General features: G+C 45.9%; 2 protein-coding genes across 2 annotated transcripts in view; one reads left to right on the forward strand and one right to left on the reverse strand.

Moving 5' to 3' along the window:
* The first annotated feature begins 5,498 nt into the window (after nucleotides 1-5,498).
* RNF223 (ring finger protein 223) lies at nucleotides 5,499-6,346 on the forward strand. Its single transcript, XM_085298900.1, has one exon. The coding sequence runs from the start codon at nucleotides 5,518-5,520 to the stop codon at nucleotides 6,325-6,327; it is 810 nt and encodes a 269-aa protein (XP_085155026.1). The 5' UTR covers nucleotides 5,499-5,517; the 3' UTR covers nucleotides 6,328-6,346.
* Nucleotides 6,347-7,284: 938 nt separating this feature from the next.
* LOC146599220 (tyrosine-protein phosphatase non-receptor type 11-like) overlaps nucleotides 7,285-21,123 on the reverse strand; it is a 44,005-nt gene continuing 30,166 nt past the window's right edge. The window contains exons 4-16 of the mRNA XM_085298956.1: nucleotides 19,064-19,256; nucleotides 18,837-18,956; nucleotides 18,430-18,543; nucleotides 17,946-18,042; nucleotides 16,890-16,969; nucleotides 16,014-16,169; nucleotides 14,564-14,695; nucleotides 14,195-14,349; nucleotides 13,726-13,793; nucleotides 12,664-12,815; nucleotides 12,347-12,447; nucleotides 10,464-10,583; nucleotides 7,285-10,018 (exon numbers count right to left, since the gene is read on the reverse strand). Of these exons, the coding sequence (XP_085155082.1) occupies nucleotides 10,499-10,583; nucleotides 12,347-12,447; nucleotides 12,664-12,815; nucleotides 13,726-13,793; nucleotides 14,195-14,349; nucleotides 14,564-14,695; nucleotides 16,014-16,169; nucleotides 16,890-16,969; nucleotides 17,946-18,042; nucleotides 18,430-18,543; nucleotides 18,837-18,956; nucleotides 19,064-19,256 (1,453 nt within the window). The 3' untranslated portion in view covers nucleotides 7,285-10,018; nucleotides 10,464-10,498. The remainder of the gene's footprint in view (nucleotides 10,019-10,463; nucleotides 10,584-12,346; nucleotides 12,448-12,663; nucleotides 12,816-13,725; nucleotides 13,794-14,194; nucleotides 14,350-14,563; nucleotides 14,696-16,013; nucleotides 16,170-16,889; nucleotides 16,970-17,945; nucleotides 18,043-18,429; nucleotides 18,544-18,836; nucleotides 18,957-19,063; nucleotides 19,257-21,123) is intronic.

Here is a 21,123-nt window from a genome sequence, read left to right on the forward strand (position 1 = left end):
CGTTAACAAAGAAACTGTTTCTACTTAGTACCACTGCGTCTTTAGGTGCAAACATGGTAATACGTGCTCCCACAACTGGATGCTCCCAGTCCTCTGGGATACACTCAAGACCAGCTGCAGCTCCTGACATGCTCAGTGTATTTCTCGAACCAGAAGATAAAAATAACTGTGAGACTGCCTCCCACTCACTGCTGGAAGCAAAGCCCTGATTAGCATCCCAGCGTGGTGATAAGTCTCAGCACACGCAGTGTCTTGCATACCTGGAGTACCTCTGCCAAGGGAGGTATGTGCGGACATGCGTGAGACAGGCCCAGCTTCCCCCAGGCACTCAGCTTCTGGATTGAATTCAACCAGTTCCACATGTCAGTCACACTGAGGCCACTGGGAAAGCAAGATCAGAAAAACTGAAGCTCTGAAATGGTGTTCACATCCAGTAGTCTGCAATGGTGCTGTGGCTTGTACTGCAGTTTAACAGGCCTGGTCTTGTCAGTGGATAAAGGGTTTAAAATGTGCATGTGTCTTTTCCTTAGAGCATGAAAGAGGGAATCAGTGTTGTTCCACTGACTACATCGCAAGAGGATCTCAGCTAAAGCCAAACTAAGGACTGTTGTTTCACAGTAGGTAGTTATGAACTGGCTCTGTTACTGAAACATGGTTAATTCTGAGTCTAATATAACAAAATAATTAGGCAAGTGACTAAGTGAGCAGGACTTTTAAAAATCTAATTTACATCCATTCATCAAATATCCTGCTTTGTCAGCTGTAGAYACCATTTGCCCCCATCCTCCTTCATGCCTGAAAAGCAGTATAAACAGATGGGGGAATACAACGTGCTGATATTGGATGCTCAGCGTAGTGCATGGGTTTCTACTGTTCCTAAGCGGTATGCAGAGCCTGCTGAGAGAGCCACAACATTAAGATGCAACTCAACGGGAAAGTTTTCTTTAACCTGCGCTCTCCACCGATGTGCTTGTGTTCCAGAGAAACCCCTGGTGCTTATCTGAAGCTCTTGAAGAACAGTGCTCTAGAACAGATACTTCTAGCTGTAGAAGGATCACATAAACCTAGTTTTAATTCTAAAACTAATTTAAAATTTTGCTATTTTCAACACACTTCTATTATTCCTAAAGGCTTACTTTTGGATTTCAGCTATCTAAAGCGGAACAGCACTACCTGAAGCAGGGGAATTCAGTAGCCAAAGCAAGATGCATCCAATTATCACTCAAGTCTTTGGGAGTTAGACACTTCCCTGCCCCAAGAAACTAACATGGTTCCACACGTTTGTAGTGAAGTTTCTCAACAACTCACTAAAAAAGGATTTCCTGATACTTCCTTGAAAAAATCCACATACGATCTTTTTTTTTTTTTTTTTTTTTTTAAAGAAATGGAACAATGAAAGGCATTTTTATTTGCAACAAATAAAAAATAGGCTAAACTTTGAATGTTTGTCCATTGCAATAGAAATTTACAGGTTGAATCATGTTTTTTCTGTCAGGTGCTACCAAAAGCTGCAAAGAATGAAATTTCTACTCTGTAACAATCCATACAGGGTTATTTTGAACAATTCTATAGGATATTGAAGCAGACATATGATTTTCAGAGTGATTCAGTTGATTTACAAACAGCTTTCATGCTTTCAAACTTTTCCTGGAGTTTTCTACTACAGCATTTAAAAAAAACAGTCAGAAGAAAGCTAACTTAGAATCTTGCTTCTATACTTATCTAGGGCATTTTCAAATTATTTGTCCCTAATGAAGAAGCAGTGAAAAGTAACTGCCATTTTCAGATGTTCTGGAATTTTTCTTCAGAACATTCACTGCCCTTTGAAAATGTGACCAATATATTTGCACAGAGCACTTAAAACTGGTTAGCTTTTAAAGAATAATTTAAAATAGTTTAAAACTAAGTAAAGAACTGTTAGAATTTACCAGAAAGCTGAAGGCATTGCCCAGTCCTGAGAAGGTGAACAGATAAACATTTTTCATCGTCACTTCCATACAGCGTGTGCTTTCGGTAGTGCTATTCCTTATCAATAGCATTCCAGCCTGCCCTGTTTGTCACAGAAACCGGCCCAGAGTGGAAGTGCACTTGCAGCCAATGGAATGATTCAGTGGTAATTAGGAAAGACTGGTGGGGCAGGTAAGTCACCTCCAGACAGGAAGGTATAAAAGATACTTGAATTACAGTGGCAGGGCCACTTTTACATGGGGAGCTGTTAGAAGTCACTTGTCTTGCTAGACCTACTGTGCTTGGAAACAAACTGGAAAGCTACTGGGGAGCYTGAATGCCAGAAGGGGGCTTATAAATACAAAAGAACTCAAGCTTAAGACTATCCTCTGGAGAGAAGAGTCTTCGGGGGTAAAAATCAAGAGCCCAGAACATGCTTTTCTCCTTCTAAACTCCACTCTAAACAGGTATTTATAATCTGCTATATACCTCTTAAGTTGCGGGGCGTTCAGTWGCTCTGAGTTAAAGATACCATTAGGGGAATCGTATTACAGAACATTGTCGGCCACTGTCTTAACTGTATGTTTTCTTTGATTTTATGGTGTAGAAAGCAAATTGGTATCTAGAAAATTATCTAGAACTTGCATGGAAGTAAAACTACTTAATATATTGTCTAGCAGAGTAAAATAAGCATATGGTTTTGAATATGAGTTAATGTATCTCTCCTGAATAGTTTTGTTATCTACTGATGTTCCCAAAGTTTCCAGAGGGGTCCCATTGTCAGTGAAATAACTAACTGCAGGTACTATGGAAGTGCAATGAGACGGTGGAGGTCTGATCGATGGAAGATATTGGTCTGTATTAAAAAAGTCGCATGCTTGTATAACACTAAAAAAAAATCCCAAGCCCCCAAAACAAAGAATACTATTCAACTTCCAAACTGCACATCTTAATTTGAGATTTCCTAGCTTTATTAACTGGATGTGGTTTAGTAGCAGAGCAGCAGTGTCCAAGAGAAGTGTAGGTCCTTTTGTTACCTACTGCCCAAAACCAAATTAACTTCCTGAGCACCAGTGCTATGGTAACACTCAAGAAGGCACAAGAAGCAGGCAGAAGCTGACTTGCCAGTGTGGCAGCGTATGAATTAGAACTGTTCTTATCATGTCTCTGGTCTGTCCTGTGCTTTTCATATCTTCTCGGTTTACATCAACTACCTTTGTCAAATCATTTATGTCTGATGAAGGTTCCGTGTAACACCCAAGATGTTGATAAACATAGGCAGACTCTAAATTCATTAAAACTAACAGGTTTGGAAAGTGTCATGATTGTCTTCAGCAGAGAGACATATTTCAAATCAATGTAGGCCAAAGCTTGTATCTTCATTGAGTAATAACTCTGGTTGCTAATCTTCAAGTTTACAATCAAGACAYTGCTGTTGCTATAGCTGTAATGTTAACACTAGTTAAAAAAAAAACCTACAGAACATCTTTTTTTTTTTTTTCAAATAGGTTAGTATCTTAAAATTTGGAGATGCAAAGGCTCTCCCTTTCTGGAGTTACCTTTTGCCACTGGTTTTGTTGCTAGTCATTTCTGACAAGCATTCCAAGCTGAGGTACTGCACAGACCAGGGCATGTTCTTAGGTTATAGGGTTCTACAAAATAACACAWTTAGCAAACAAACAAACAAAACAAAACAAGCGCTTTCCCTCACATCTGTGCCAAAGTGCACTTGGACTCGTAATTCATCAGCTTCTGCCAGATAATGGTAAAACATGCACAGTGGTCTGTAACCAGAAAAAAAGCACATAAAGCAAACATTACAGCTTGCTGGAAAGTATAGAGAGTTTGTGGTTGTGACTGAAACCTTAACTTGAGGAGAGGCTTCACAAAAAAATTCTCCATTTATGATGAGAGAGGAAAAAGAAGGCAGTACTTAAACCAATAGGCAACCTCTGGTCAGTTTAACTACAGATAGCCAAGGTCTGGCTTGTAAGTGTAGTGTGAGTACTTAAAGCTGATTTCAGCTCAGGCTGCATTAGCTCTGATGGGACAGGGGAGAATAGTTCCTTTTCAAATAGTGGAGGCTTTATTTTGTGCAACATGAGCGTATGTAGTCTTTTTGATATCCTAAATTAACCATTTTTGCTAGAACATGAAATCTGTAGCCAATGCTGCTGAGCCATTGCTGGACTGACTGGAGACCCATAATTACAGCAGCACTCTGAATGCTTCTGGCTTGTCACCTGTAAATCTCCCAAATCAAAGAATCAAGCCTGGCCAGTTCAGTGACATATCCTAAAGAAATGTTCCCCAGGCATGCATCATTCTGGCCATTGCTGGGGATTTCCTCCAGATAAACACTTGTTTTCAGCTACAAGTAAGTTCTCGATATTTGAAAAGCCAGGATGACTGCTATGAATGCATGCAAAGTTGTATTTCTAGCCTGACTAATTGGAATTCAAGGTAACATAGTGCTGCAAAGGCTAGAGTAACTCAGCTGTAAATCAATTTGCTGGAACTGACATATTAACCATTCATCTCAAGGCTCCTGCTTACATACCACCACAAAGCAGAAAGCACACAGCAGCACACAGCAGAGCTTGGGCCATGCTGGTATTCTGCCAGGGCTGAAGACAGGGAAGAATTATGCTTCCCCAGGGAAACCAGAGCAACGAGGAAATAGTGGAGAATTCCCCTTGCTCTGGTACCCAAGGCCATTTCCTCCAACACTGCTTTTCTTGCTGTGTCATGGTGACAAGGTAGAGATGCTTCTTGTGCTCTTTGGGTGTAGAGGACGTAGAGATGGACGAAATTTTGCAAGGTGTTAGTGCTTTCTCATTTTCCTTGCRTCCTGCTGTGATACAAAGAAACTCGGATCCCACTGTGGATAGACAGCACCACACAGCATCTTTGGATGATGCCTCTCTTGCCCACTAGGCAGCATACAGAACCATGATTCACTGCACAAAGCTCTGTCTTCGCACGTAGAAGAGGAGAGAGGTTCACTCCTCTACTGCCTCCACCACTGAATAGTGTTATTTGTCTCTTAGGCCTTGCTCATGCTGCCACCATAATATCTGAGTGCCTCCCAGACTAAAAGACTGCCATAGCAAGGTCCCTACTTGACCTCATGGAGTCTTCTGCTCTTCTCCCTTCTCAGGTGTTGGGGAGCACCAGCCAGGGTAGGTTTTTGTTGTGTGTTTTTTTTTCCTGCCCAAAGGGAGGCATGTATCGGGGAAGATAGCACCCATTTATAATGCCAGGGTGGTTCTGGTGAAAAAGGCTTTGGCTGGATGGTGGATCTCTGCTGGTTGCTTGCTCATTTGCAGGACATTTAACTTTGCCTTTACTATGCAACTTCAAATAGGCTGCATGTGCCCTTCCACCTCTAGCAGGGTCTCTCCCAGCCTCAGGACATGGTGGAAGCTATGAACTTGCTTTTTGGTACTTTTAAAAAGTTTTTTAAAAACAGCCTAATGATGGATGTCCTCACATTATTTAAAACTAAAGCTGTGATTTTCTTCTTTTCTAGAGTTTCCCAGGGCTCTGTTTATTTCCTCAGGCTCCGTCATGTCATGCTTCACCCAGCTATGGCACTCAAACACACCAGACTCTCCCACCAGCCCGGTCCCTGTGTCTCCCAGTGAAATTCCCATCCCCATCAGCCCCATTGTTATCACTTCCCCAGGAGATGGCAAGAGGAAGGCGAGGTCCCCAACCGATAAACCAGGATCTCCAAACCCTACGTCACCCAAGCCAACCTCCCCTGTTGAATGTTCCATTTGCTTTAACACCTACGACAATTCCTTCAAGACTCCCAAGTTGCTCCAGTGCTCCCATGTGTTCTGCCTGGAATGCGTGGCTCGCCTGAGCACAGGGCTGCCCCCAAATCAACCGGAGGACCAACTTCCCTGCCCCTTCTGCAGGCAGCTGACCAGCATCCCTCTGGAGGGTGCTCCAGCACTTGAGACCAGCAAGGAGCTCCTTGCCACACTGCCCCCTGAACTCCAGCAGGAGAAGGTGCTCTGGATGGAAGGGACCAAGCTCTGCTGCCGCCAGTCGTCTGAAGACCCTGAGAATCCAGATTCCTGCATCTCCATCGACGTTGCCATGAGCAAGCCAGAAGCTCCAGAGGCCCCCCCAGCAGGATTAGCTGGGAGGCTATCCCGCTGTGACATGTGCGATGACTGGAAACGCATAGTCCTCCTCTCAGCTTTGATCATCATCCTGTTCTGCATCATTTTGTGGCCAGTCCAGTGTGCCCTGAAGACAGGAAATCTCCGCTGCTTCACAAGAACTGTTGCAATGAGCAGGCCAGAGTATCTCCCCACTAAACATACCACAACAGCAACACCCGTGACACAGCTGCCTTTCCAGTAGCAACGAGGCAGTCCCTCACTACCCCCTAGCAGAGCTTTCAGCTCCCTCCCAGCCCAGCATGTCAGGAAGGCAGGAACAAGACCTACTGCCCTGAMAACATTCCTGCTTTCTTGTAGGCTTTGTGGTCTGCTCTTCACMCTTGCTCTGTGCCTGCAGGTGGACACACGCATCCACTTCTGTGGAGCTCTGCTGAAATGCTTGCCCGCCAAACTGCCTTCAGCCCAATAATGCACCAAAGACCCACCTCAGTTTCCTGTTGCCTAACTTTCCTTGGAAACCAGAGCCTTGAAAATTCATGCAATGGACAACAGATACGTTTCTAGGACTGTTTAAGAGTGACACATGGGCCTTGTGCTGTCTTGGCTGCATGCCAGATGACAGTCAGTGTAGTTGGTTCCAGGTCCCTCAGGGAATAAAGGGCTATTTTTGCAAACTGAAGGATCTACATGGTTATTCCTAAGAAGCTCAGTTTGGGAGGGTAAATACATATCAAAGTTTCATAAATAGATGAAAACCATTTTTATTCCACATACTTGAAACATTTCAAATGTGTTATTCAGTGTTGGCAGTGTTGAATGCTGCCTTCTGCTGCTGAAACATAGATCTGTTATTGCTACCCACCTTCCAAGTTGTGCTAGCTGCCTGATAAGATAAGGCACTACTGAAATTCTCAACAGAAGAGGGTAGCCAGGCTGCTGGTTTTTCCCCTCAGACCGTTTACAGCCGCTCACACCTTGCCTGGAAAGGGGAAGTTAATTCCTTTTGAAAATAGGCGTGAGCTCTTACAGGTACACTCTGACACAGCAGTACAAACCTCCTCCTTGAGCTGTAATGTTATTTAACCAGTGAACTTCACACTTCTTATTGAGAAACTGTTGCCAAAATGATACAAGTTCCATCTTTTAACAGCTTTACCCTCCTGACCTTAAAGGGTGTCAGTATTAAGACACAGGCCAGTTGCTTACACTATATTTTTATTTAATGCAGTGACTTTCTGGCAGTGATTAAACAAACATCTCCATGAACAAGAAGGCTTACAATAATTGTATCTTGTTTATTCTAACATATGGATTTAAGACAGTATTGTATGCAAATATTATACCTGTATTTATTAAATTACATTTTATATAATGCAAGGTGTCAATTTGTAGAAATTACTTTGTTTTCCCTCTTACTTGCTGTTGGAAGCATTCAGCTATCAGTCCTGAGTCCAGCTGCCTTCCTAGGTCATGGCAGCTACAGCAGGTGGCAGATGTGCACTCCGGTCTTGTATATCAGCTGTCCCAGTATTGTATAAACCTTCACAAGCGGAGAGTTCTGGGCTGTGAGTTTGGACTTACTATCATCTAGGCTATGTTGTCCCAGGTGCAACTTTCCCCTGTGTTTACCTGATCTGACCTGAAAAATGAGAAGCCACAAAGACTGCACATTTTCACTTTTCCTAGCTAGCTGAAAAATGCTTCCAGTGTCACTCACTTTTCAGCAAATTTGTTGCTATGCAAAACTTCTGTGGAAAGCTTCTGTGCATGTGCTGTATCTGCAACATCAGCTGCAGGCAGGTATTATTTGTGTCAGCCACCTGCCTGCAGAAACTGCTCCAGCCACCATAGCAACTTCCAGCAAAGTCATTGACCRTGACAGTGATTCTCACTTGTATTGCCCTGTCCATTCCCAAGTGCTTGCTACTACACAGAGTAKCTGCACAGCACCAACTGAAGTATGTTCTTGGCATAAGTGACTCACCAAGGCTTCAGGCAGAGAAGGCACTTCCATTTTACAGCAGGTGCATTTGAGACTAAGCTCAGCAAATTGACCCTAGTAGAGTCGAAGTGCTTTGTCGTATACATCTTGGTTACCCCTTCAACTCCTACTGGTAAGATTTAAGGGTAGGGGAGAGGGACATAAGTTTCTCTATATCTTCAGTGCAACAGCCTTATAAAAATCTAACATGTATATGGTAATAATTAAGGGGAAGGAGGGCTGTTGCTAGGAGTCTATCAAAGCACTTTCATGGGGGGTTGTCCCTCTGCGCTCCCCCTTCTTACTCTGTATACTTGAAAACAGAGGTTGAGGGTTTAATTATCACACTGAACCTCTCACTTGTGCATAGTCAAAAGGAAAATTCAAAGTAAATGAAAGCAGGGCCTTGAACAGTTGCATTTGAGATGGGAGACATTCAGGATGCCCCATTATCCACATCAGCTGTCAGTCAGTCACTTTCTCAAAGAGCAAACTACTTAAAAATAAAGTAAAAAGCCTTGAGAATACTCAATATTTATTAAAAGTGCAATAAAAATAAACAGTTTCCTGTCCCTGTGACAAAYGACTGGGATGCCAGCCAGGAAATACAGCCAAGGTACATCATTGTGCTTTTTGATCTATGCCTCCTGCTCAGCGCTCTGGAAGCTGGCACTCTGGGCACTAATGCCCCTGGCCATGCAGAGGGGCAGCAGACCGTTCACTTCCAGAGACCCAGAATGACTTTAACAYGAGCCCCCCCCACATGCTCTGTAGGTACAGACACTAGCACTCAAACCCAAGAGAGCACTTTCAGAAACCAGTGAATCCCGCAGAAAGGGGGTTCTTTGGCAGAGTCATTTGCAGGCCTGGAGGCTAGAAAAGCAGGAAGCACTAGTATTCAGAAGTCAAGGATTATTAACAGAAGTGGAATACTCCACTCAGTAACACACTCAATCTTCACGGCACTGGTCAAATCATGATGTTCTTACAGCATCCCTACTTAGCAGACTCAGTACTTGCCTTCTCATACAGTTGCAGGGGAAAAAAAAAGGTCGTGCAGCAAGGCAATAACAAAGTTGCAAACTCAGAGGGGCCCAGCTCAAAAACTTCATCTCAATCTAGTATCCTAAGGTGTATTACTTGCTAGACATGGCTAAGCACAGCGTATGCTCAAAGCTGCTTTCCTGTTCTTCAGGCACCAGCCAGCTAAGCAGGATTTCAGACCCACCTAAACATTCAGACTTAACGTCTGTTCACCTCTGTCTCCCAATTCTGCTATGAAACCAACGTGCAGAACAGCTAGCAGACTCTCAGGCACATGCACACGCATCTGCTGTACTGCAGCACAGGGGTTGCTTGTGCGCTTTGGAAGAGTTGCATAGAAAGCTAGAGCTGGTACAGCCAAAACAAAGCGTGAGGAGAGCAGAATCAGAGGTGCAAATACCTGGGTCCAGGCAATACTCTCTATTTCTCACCTTCACTGGCAGCAAAATCACTCTATGATTTAGTCTAAAAATACTTCTAGCTTAGAAATGATTGACCTAAAGAAAGCATTAAAGTGTACTAACGCTTTACTAATGCCCTAAGTGGGCAACCCTGGGAACACTTCTAAGCAAATAATAATTTCCATTCCTTTTAACAATTCGATGTAAAAAATAAGAATCTTAAATTAAAAAAAAAATAAAATTGAGTCTTGATGCCCTATGAATGTCCAGAGGCACTTCCACATAAATATCAACCTACTAATACAGGGGAGAACAGGATAGGTTCTGTCTCACAAATAAGTTGGAGTGAGGCACGTTTTTAAGGCGTAGGYTCTGCTTTGTTCAGGTGCAGCCAGCTTCTTACTTCCTCACTGAATCCAAGGTGCTTTGAGAAGGCAAGACAGGGCAAGGAAATATTTGTCCACAGTGGCAGAACTCGGAAAGGGTAGACGTAAACACTGTAAATCCTGCATTCCAAAACAAGAAGAAAGAGGGAGGGCATGGTTTATAACTGGGAGAAGTGCACTGCCACAGCACAGAGTTGAGACGCCCAGCACGTGCAGTCTCTCCTACTTGTTTGTGTACGTAATACATGTCTCATTCTCAGCGTCTGACAGCTTGCTAACATAATGCTCCAAAAAACAGCTCTGTCCCTCAGAAATGGTTACATTTTWGAAAATGAATGCATTTTCCTAATGAGATCTCATTAGGCTATTTCCCCCCTTTTTTCCCATTAGCAGCTGACCACAGCTTTGCCTTTAAGCTCTGCTGAATTCCAAAGCATAAACTGACTTCCCTGATGCAGGCAGATCCTCCAAGATCTGCATACACTGAGCTGAAGAGGAGCTARGTCACATGCAATGTAAATAGACTGTAGTGACACTCTCAGTTAATCAAGGGAAGCATKCCTACCTGTACAGGCTCCACACAGCTCACCTCCGGCTCCTTTATCGCCCTGTGTTACTCATCCCTGAAACCTTTGGGCTTTTGATGTTAAGGTTCTCGTACACGGAAGCTGACTCATCATCAACTCTGTCAAGAAACAAAGTTGTGTTATTAACATCCTCTCTGCTCTGGATCTTTTCCCAGAGGCAGGGCCGGGGTAATGGRCCAGCCAAGCTCCCTTCTTCCCTCCCCATGTAGTCACATAGATAGGAAGATATAGGATTACACTGTTCTCTGTTCTTTTCTCTTTCTCTACCTGGGCTGTCCCTCCTGAGTTTAAATACAGCTTGGGGGTGAAGCCCTGAACCTTCTTCCACATGCCAGCCTGTCAAGGATGCAAAGTTTCTGCAGGATCAGCGGTTACAGTTCATATTTCCTATTCCTATTTTCTCTACCTATCCAATTTCCCTTGTACTTTCCAGAATCCAATGGAAAGGAAGAGGTTTGTTTTTGTTTTCAGATAAGCCTTATTTAGAAAGGGCAGCTCCAAAGGCCAGGTGCAAGCACCCTTGAAGAGGATTTGACATCCAACCTTAAGCTGACAGCTCTGTGGAGTGGGCAATACTCAGTGCATCTTGTTTGGCTCAGGCCCACCCGGTCCTCCCTGTCCTTATCTGTTCAGAGCTCCAGTTTCAATCGAAGTTGTGTGTTTTAAAAGGACAGAAAAGTTCCTAAGGTCTAGTCCAGAGGGAAGATCCCAGCTGGTTAGATCCAGCAGGAGTCGGAAAGTTCACTGTGCCCGTGAAGGACCCAGGCGCAGCCGGCCTCGCGCAGGAGCAAGGTCTTCCCAGCCGCTGCCGCGCCGCGGGGACCAGCGCAGCGCAGCGCTGCCGGGGCGGCTCTGCGCGGCGGCGCCTTGCCTGCCTCCTGCTGCCCTCTCCCGGCTCCCCGGCGGCAGCCGCCGAGCCCCGCGAGCTCCCCGAGGCGGGCCCCAGCCGCAGGCCTTGCTCCGCTCGCCGGCTGCGCATCCCCCGGTGCTGCCGCACAGGCGAGGGCAGCTCCGGGCACCCCAAGCACCGCCGGGCACACCATGCGCCAGGAGGATGGATGGCACCAGCATTCCTGGCAGTTACCACCCAGGGACGAGGGAGGAACTTGCTGCCTTTTCCCTCTTTTTTTTTTTTTTTTTTTTTCAGCTGGATTTTTCATTCTGAGCCCATGTGTGAGCCCAGAGACAGCACTGCAGTCTCCACTTAAACACCCACTTCTCTGCTCCTGCCTAGCCTAGCCATTCTGTGTTTCAAATCCACAGTAATTCAAGGTGCCCAAAAGCACCGATATATAAATGACATGTGTCCCCACCCACTCATCTTCAACTTATAACCCCCTCCCCATCACTGACTGCTATCCCATTACTTGGAGCAAGAGGGAAGAGTAGRATTTGCAGTATTTTATCTCTGCTTATATAAGGAATCCATACTATTTAGCACATGCTCCCTTTCCACAAGGGATGYGAGCCAATACATCTCCCTCTATTCTCTTCTTTTCTTCCTTTATATTTTCCTGTAAAACTCCTTCAATGCAGTAACCTGATTTCACTTTCTAGCATCTCACATGCTCTCCAAAGCAAAGAAAGAAGGGCACTAGGCACTGTAGCTATGATCTATTTCTTACACTCCCCTCCAAAAGCTGCTGCAAAAATCTAACACAGGCAAGATGGGCTGTTACCACCTTTGCCAACACAGTGGGATCAACTGTTTATTTTTAGCTATTCTCATCTGATAGTCAGAAAGTGTTCAGGCTTCAGGGATGTGAGAGGCAGGCTAACAAAAGATAAACACTTGGACTATGCTCATGCTATTCTCTCTCCTGCCACAGAAATTCTTCTAGTACGAACAGATTCAGCTTACACAGACTGGGCCCTTGGTGAAGGGGGCTGCCCTTTGGCTCTGCCTTTTTCCATAGGAGAATATCCGATGTTCAAGTAGTCTCGCTCTTTCCTTTTGTTCCTCTGAAAGATAAAGCAAAGAAAAGCTACCAAAAGCAGAGTCAAAAGACCCTAATGAATCCCCTATGCCGGCTGGGGAGCAGTAGGTGTGGATTTACTTCCATGTGTTCAGAGCATTATTTGAGTTCTAATTAAGAAAGTGGGAGTGGAAGTTTTGGTGGTGTTTGGTGCAAGTCAAGTTCTCCTGTTGGTTTTCYGGCCAAGCTGAACAGAACTCACCTGTTCTTCTTCCAACCTTTTCTGCTCAGCCTCGATGTACTGCTGAACTGCCATGTAAACAAACTTGTACTGTGCCTCTGTCTGCACCATGCCAGAACGCTGCCTGCGTACCATCTGGATAGTTTTTGGGATATCGATATCACAGTCTAAACCTGCTCAAGAGAGARAAAGTGAGATTTTGGGAGYGGGAATGAGGCTGAAAAAAAATCCCCCCCYCYTTTTTTTTTTWWAAAAAAAGATAGCTTTGAAAAGACCTTTCAGTATCTTGCTGAACACAATGTCAGTGAAGCACTGGAATATCGTGACAAAGGACTTGGCACACCTCTTTGCCCAGATCTTCCTCCCCACCCCCCCAAGAACATGTTGGACTGAGAATGGCTAAGATAGGGCTGATCTGCCTAGAGTGGGGACATGGGATGGAAAATAGGTGTGTTCTRCCCTGCTTCCTACAGACTCAGACCTATCACCCTTGGACAGCTTAAGAAACAGATACAATCCTTGCAGAAGAGGGACCACCTGCCTGCACGTTCCTAAACCATCCTTGGAAACTACTTTGGAGAGTTCTTCAATAATTCTGGCATTTCAGATAAGGATCACGGCCCTTCTGTACAGAAGGGCTTGGGGGAATCATTTCTAAGATGGTTACCTGAGGTTTTACCCTTTTTGAATATGTTCCTTCCTGTCCCACTCCAGCCAAATAAAAGAGGGTTTTCAAGGAGACTTTGAATTTTGGCCTCACTGATGCCAATAGGAAGACTCTCCTTGGCTGTGTCACAGACAGCATCTCCCTTGCTAAAGGGCTATCCACATGCACACCCATTCAGTGAGGGATTCAAGTTTCATTAATGGAGAGAAAGAGCTCAGTTTCTCAAACTACAGCGAAGTGGGCTGGGCACAAAACAGCTCCCTACCCACCCCATCTAGGCCAAGTCTGTGCCTGCTAAACCCACTGATTGGAGATTTTTAATTCAGTGCACAAGAGCAGGGTTACACCATATTGCTGTTGTGTATAACCAGTCGGAGCAAGGCAAAGAGTGAAAACTATTAAGTAGGGAGCCATACCTTGCCTATGTATAATATCCACCAGAATATCTATCACTATGATGGTGCCTGTGCGTCCTATTCCAGCACTGGAGAGAGAAGAGGAAAAATCATTGCAGGAGGAAACTTCCCTCAGAGCAAGGCAGCTTAGCAGTCACACTCAGCTGCAAATGATGATGCGAGGCAGGTTTGGAACGGCTGCTATAGGATGAACTGAGCCAAAGACAGAGCTCTTAGGAGATCAGTCTAGGAGGCTTGATCACAGCCACCAACACCAGGTCAGGCCTGCTGTTTCCTGTTTTTTCACCAGTGAAGCCCTGGAGGAGGGCTACATTTTTCATACATGCATTCTTGTCCCACATTTGGTCTCAACTGCCCGCCACCAGCTCATGTGATGACCCAGCTGCAGATGTAAGGAAAAGGAAGACACACATTTTTATCACCCACCCCACTGCCCCTATTCCCCTGCTGACAGCCCACTGGTTCGTACCTGCAGTGCACTATGATCGGCCCTGTGTCTGGAATGCTTCGCTGTGCCCGATTCACTTGGTCCAGAAAACTCAAAACCCCTCCTGGTTCATTGGGCACCCCATGGTCTGGCCAGCTAAAATACTGATAGTGCTTCACCAGTCTGGGATGCTCATCCTGCAGGAAGCAGAGGCCCATTGCTTGGTCAGAAACCACCCCTACTAATAGAAGGCTTCTTCCTGTCTAATTAACAAAGCTGGTGTAAAATGGCCCAGAACCTAAGCGATCAGACTATTAAATTAAAAAAGAAGCCACAGCTCCCCCCCCCCCCCGGGCATCCCAGCTCAAGTTCTTTCCCTTTATGGTGGGCCGACAGCAGCGGAGTACTCACCCTATCTGTCCGCAAGATCTCCAGCTCCCGAAGGTAGTAGCCCTGGGCCTCACGCTCGCTCACGTTTCGCACACAAATGCACCCATACTCCTTGGTGCTGTTCTTGTCAGGCCAGTAACGGAAACATTTGTTCTGCAGTGACATGGTAGGGCTGCTCATTAGTTGAGTCAGGGGAGCTGCTACATTCAAGGGGCACCTAGCCCCCAGTGTAAAGATTTAAGGACATAGAGCATTTCCTTTGATTTGGGACTGTCCTGGAAAGGGCCATTTTAATATGAAGGAAGTGATCCTTAGGGAAAACTCCTTCCTCTGCTAGCCTCAGCCTCACGTACGCATTGCTTTGCCAAGGCAGTTCTGACATCCAGCATCTGAGCTGTCGGTCTGGTCATTCCTTAACACCTGAGCAAAACCTCCCTTCCTGAGGGTCTACACAGCCTGCCAATATCCCTCTTGCCCTCCAGTCATGGAGGCTATGGTGGCTTTAACAACACAAAAGAACGCCTGTGAGTAGAGCTACCACAGTGTGTCTGGAGAGACAAGGTTCTTCAGCTTATCTTTGCACCAGGCTGTTTGAAAACATAACTGCTGCCCTCATTGCTAAGCAAAACTGCTAGTGCTGATCATACTGTATACCCTGTAAGGAGAGGAGATGATTAAGTCTGGTAAGTGGCTCTGGCTGGTGTTTCACTGTGTTCCCTGGCCCCTCCTAACCCACTTGTACGGAAATGTATGCAGGTTTATAAGGATTACATTCCTCCTTCATGCATTTGATTTGCAACCTCCTCCTCTACTTTCCAGCTTGGCTGTAAGAAGGATGCTTCCTCACTCTCTTCTGCCAGCTGCCATTCTCCAGTGCCTTGAGGCAAGTCAGATGAGGAACTCCCCATTAATATTTATAGGGTTGGGGAGATTAGCTGTGCAGAGTGAAGTGCCCTGTTTCTCATGACGAACCGCTAAAGTGGCATTGCAAAACAGAAGAAATGACATGAAAACTAGCTAGAGACAGCTTAACTAAATATCATTTGTACTAGGAGCTTTTTTTCTAAGAGTTGTACTTTGTCAAGGGCAAAGCAAAGTTAGGCCTTCTAAATTTAGGGAAAACTTGAGCATTCCAGTCTTCTTCAAGCAGCTTATTTGTGGAAGACAGCACTGGTTTGCAACAGAGTTCATTCTGAAAGAGGAATTTTCATTTAGGCCATCTGTCACTACAGGTAAGGACATATAAATGCCCAGGCAGGATGCTATACTTAGGCTGACTGTCCAGGATTTCATTTCACATTTTAATATAAACCCTTAGTAACTACCTACTTCCGTGTACGTAGCAGTTGCTGCATCAGGCTTTCAGTTTTGCAGTCCTGACTTCAGAACTGGCTCTTATATCCAGTCTAACAGATCAGTGCAAGGAGCAGGAAACATTCAGGCTTAGGGACTGTGCCTGACAAGTGCTCACCCTGCCCCGCTCCACTTCCTTGGTTGTCATGACAATGACATGACTGTTCTCCTGATACACCATGGCCCAGAAATCATTCACTGTTGTCTGCAGGCAGCCCTGGGTAGCTATATAGATCTTGCAGTGCTCCGAGTTCCTSCCATCTTCAGGGATGCCCTGAGGAGCAAAGGAGAGGGGAAAAAAAAGCCAACAATCCAGGAGAGAAGAACTTAGAACTCCCTTAGTGCAGCCTGTAGCAGCAGAGTTAGTGTGCTTTGCCTTGCAGGATTTCTGAGTTAGCTTATTTTCCTCTAAGCATCAGATCTGTGGAGAGAAACCACTCATCACCTTCAGCTTCAGAGCCACCAACAAAATGATCTTCCTGCCTCCAGAGACTTTCATAATGTGCTGTGCTTCACTTTATGAGCAGACTCCAGCCAGCAGGCAGCTGCAGGAGTTGCACGTGAGCATGGCTGGAATGAAGTGACCCTGAAGGTTTCCCAAAGGGTGGTGCTTGAACACTGGAGCAGCATTGCTAGAAATTCAACTTCAAGCTGCTCTTAGCTTACAGATGACAATTATAATTTGACCTCAGAATTAATGGTCAATAACAGACAGCTTGGGTCAAYTCACTAGGACTGTCTGAACAAGTAAAGAAAGGAGGGAACTGAGATAAATTCTTAGATCAAGGGCAAATGGGACGTAGCGCAATTATGAAATTCCCTGGGACACAATAGAAAAATCAAGCATTTGGCCTGGACTCAATGAAATATATTGGTTCCAGACAGGCTGATCCCTTCAGAGTTGCACTATCTCTGCACGCGCCCACCAGGAACACTGCRTTGGGGGTGAAGGCAACCCCCAGTCCCCAGATAGCATCTCCCCCTTCCCAGATACCTTGATATAGTTGGCATTGATGTAGTCTGACCCAGGCACGCTTTCATCTACATCTCGGAGTGCCACCCGTGTGGTATCAACTGAAAGAGAACAGAGTCCACAATGAACACAGGGGCGCAGTTGTATCCAGAATCATGAATTGGGTTTGCTGAGGGCACAGCAGGGCACCTGTGGAGGCTCCTAGCCCAAGGCTCTTACTGTGTCATCAAATAGGTAGTAATTGCAAAAGAGGGAAGCATGGGAATGCTGGTGGACAACAAGTTGACCATGAGCCAGCAATGTGCCCTTKTGGCCAAGAAAGCCAATGGTCTCCTGGGCTGCATTAGGAAGACTGTTGCCAGCAGGTCAAGGGAGGTGATCCTGCCCCTCTMCTCAGCCCTGGTGAGGCCTCATCTCGAGTGCTGTGTCCAGTTCTGGGCTCCCCAGTACAAGAGAGACAGGGAGCTACTGGAGAGAGTCCAGCATAGGGCTGCGAAGATGATCAGAGGGCTGGAGCATCTGCCCTATYAGGAAAGGCTGCAAGAGCTGGGCCTCTTCAGCCTRGGGAAGAGAAGACTGAGRGGGGATCTRATCAATGTGTRYAAGTACCTGAAAGGAGGGTGTCAGGGAGACAGAGACAAACTCTTTTCAGTTGTSCYRTGTGACAGGACAAGAGGCAATGGGCAGAAATTGAACCACAGGAAGTTCTGCCTGAMCGTGAGGGGGAATTTCTTCCCTGTGAGAGTGACGGAGCACTGGMMCAGGTTGCCCAGAGGGGCTGTGGAGTCTCCTTSTCTGGAGATCTTCAAGGCCCGCCTGGATGCRACCCTGCCTAACATGCTCTAGGTGACCCTGCTGAGCAGGGGGGTTGGACTAGATCTCCAGAGGTCCCTTCCAATCTTACGGATTCTATGATTCTTACGGAGAAGACCATGAATTAACTAGATCTCTCCAACAGGACAGTGCCAACATCTTTCCAACTGAGCTATGAGCAGAAAAGTCTGCAGGGGAAGCTACAGAAAGTGTGACCAAGGAAACAAAAGAAAACTACAACAAAAAAACCCAGCATCTCCTTACAGGGAAGGATGTTCTTGTAGCGATTCTTTGCCTTGTTCTCTGGCCGCTGTCCTTCCTTCCTGGGGTAGAGGAGCTTGCACTCTTGCTGCTGGAGCATCTATTGGAGTAGAGCACATATGAACAAGTGGTTCTGGGCAGACAAGGGAACTGAGAGACAAAGGCAAAAGCTTTTTCAACTAACTGCTTGGCCTCATGATGCAGAGAAGAGTGGAGAAAGGAAACCAGRAAGCAGCTTGCTGAGAAAATTGATAGGGGGCAGAAGACATAGGTTACTGTAGGGAACAAAAACCACACAGTACGAGGAAGGAGAAATTGCCTTGGACATGAGAAAAAGCAATGAAAAATGGAGTGGGAAATAACTCAAACAGAAAATAAGAAAAGAAGGAACAGAGTAGAGAGGAGGTCCACACGCTGGGAAACCATGATGATAAGAGGAGGATCTCTTGTAGGCAGAAGTAAGACAGAGCATAGCAACATCCTGTACCTCAAACTCTTCCCAGAATCCTTGTTTGGCCTTCTCACTGTGATCTGCCATTTTGTTCAGTTCCTTCACTCTGTTTTCAATATTGGCTGCATTAATGCGTGTGGCATTGAATGGCTGAAAGATAGATGAAGACAGAAGTCACTTTCAATAACGAAAAGAGGCCTTTCCCCTTGAAAAAAAATATTTTGTATCCCTGGGGGTGTTGGCAGGAGTTGGGTCCATCCCTGAGGCCTTCAATGTAGGACCAGGGACTTTTCTTCCAATTGTGAAATTGGAAAAACCCAGTAAATGGCCAGGTAGAGTTTCTGGGGGCAGAGATTTCCCAGAGAGCAGGGGCAGATCTGTGGGCTCCTGTTGGAGCGTAGGAAAGTCCAAAACCCACAACTGTATGCTACAGCAGCTAATACCTGTTTCAGATGAACCACAGCTCCAGATTTCTCCACCATTGGGTTTTTCTTGTAGTGCTCCACTAGGTCTGTGAGCGTGTCAAACCTCTCTCCTCCCCCCACATCATACTTCCCATCTGGCTGCAGGAAAGAATAACGGAAAGACAGAGAGACTCAAATYTGCAATTCCCAGCTGGGGTACCCACCTAGCTCCTGTCACAGAAAAGCAAAGACAGCACATTTCCCACCTGGTAGTGGATCATCACRTGGGTCACGTGTGGTTTCCGGTCCCCAGTGTCCATCTTGTCCTCATTTGTCAGCACTGATAATACAAAGTCTCCTGGTTTGCTCTGACTTTCCCGCACCAGAAAGCTACCTGGTTTCCCCTTCTCTGTCAGGAGCTTTTCTGCCTCCTTGCCAGTGAGATGYCCATGGTACCACCTGGAAAGCAGAGATGGAGAGCAAGGTCAGCTCAGAATGCACAGAGCACAGCCTTTAGAGAAARGCTGCAGTTTCTGCTTGGGATGGTGTTCATGAGAAACCCAATTCTAGGCTCCCATTCCAACTGCTCTTCCCACCAGAAGAACACCAACTTGTGTTATTTTAGAAATGGTCCCTCATGACTTTCCTCCAACATTTTGCAGTGTCACATTAATACTTCAGCCCAAGGCTGGAAGTGTCAGGACTTTGCTCAATTCTCCAGCCAAATATTAAATGTTTAATATTAAACTACAGTGTTATCTGTGGCAAGTCCATCAAGGGATAGAGTCTTGATGAAGTTTCAAAGATATAATTCTGGCAGATCTTACTAGAAGGTGGTTAGGTTTTCCTTTATTTTTCAAATATTAAAGAAAAGAAGAATACTTGGAGACAGTAGGCTATGGTAAGAGAATATAAGATGCAGAGCAGGAAAAATGCTGACCAGGAACAAGATGCTTTGACATGGGTTGGGAATCATTTTCCTCAGAAGAGTTCTCTTAGCTGCAGTTRGTGCTATTCATCTCCCAGGTCACTACCCTTAGCTCAGGGTCTAACTCCCAGAAAGCACCAGGGGGAGCTTCTTTCCATTTCTTCTAGCTGAATGAAAGCAGAAAAGCCCTGGCCTTTTGCTTTGACCTGGGAAATCAGATTTTCTGCTGCATGCAGGATGCATTCCTGCCACTCCAGCCCTGCCCATAAGCTGCGGCTCTGGCAGATGGCGATTATAACATGCTAGGCACAGAGTTAGGCAGGCTGTCCTGAGAAAAGCATCACCCCAAAGGGGCCCACACTGCAAAGCCCCCCTCCCAAACCACTCAGAGCTGGCTCAGCAGCTGCTCAGTGCTACCTGTCAACCCAGCTGCAAGGCTGAGAGCAGCTCAAGGCTGACCTTCCTACCTGGAAGCCCACCATGCTGCTCAGGAACAGCTTCTTGTTCCTGGAGGTCCTGTGGCCCAAAGGCAGCATCAGTAAAGTATTGAAGAAGGATGGCAGTCTGGGACCACAGACTGGGAGTGGGGAGAACAGAGCTTTGTGCTCAGTTCTTCCAGGCTCTCACTGAGTGGCAGCAAGTTACTCTACCTCTTAGTCTGTGCACATCCTGCATGCACATGCCTCTATTTTTCTAACTGATCTCTCCATCTTTTCTCTCAGTTTATTGACACACTTACACTGGAGTGCCAGCAAAACRCAAGCTACGTGTGAGCCAGCTTGGTCAGAAGCCTCTAGCAGCCTTGTGACACCACCTGAGCTGAGCACACAATAACCTGCCTCTTCTTGGGCATACCCTCCACAGCTCAAACTACAGCAGTGCTAGCATTGTACTCAAGCTGGGCAGTTCCCTGGCCTTTGCTGCACAGCAGCTCTACAAAGYAGCATGTGTCAGCTACCTGCACAGCAGGTACTCAGGGTACAAATGCCTCATGGTCTAACACATTGCAACAGCCTTCTATAGGTATAAATAATATCTACGAGTGAAGCAGAGTTTTTTTTGCCTTGTAGCTTTCCATCTCCACACTCCAACACTCAGCAGTGGCTCTGAGCAGATGCCAGAGGGTCCCAGTTTGAAGATGCTGGCTCCTGGTTTGCCAGCCAAGCTGCCAAGAATTCAGAGGGGCTCAAAATAATTGTCCAAGGACAATGTAATGGTAGCACATCATGGCTTGGCAATCTTGTCCAAAAGGACAAAGTTTATAGAACAGGAGTCAGGGATGCTGGGCCTTTCAAATCCCCAGCTCGGCATGCTGCAAAGGCAGCCACTTCGAGCCTGCCTGGGAAGACCTCTAAAAAGCAAAATCACTTCTTGCAGGCTTGAGAAGGCATTAGGCTC

Source organism: Rhea americana, unplaced genomic scaffold (genome assembly GCF_003343005.1).
Source record: "Rhea americana isolate MKP2758 unplaced genomic scaffold, rheAme1 scaffold_143, whole genome shotgun sequence".
Classification (NCBI taxonomy): Eukaryota; Metazoa; Chordata; class Aves; order Rheiformes; family Rheidae; genus Rhea; species Rhea americana.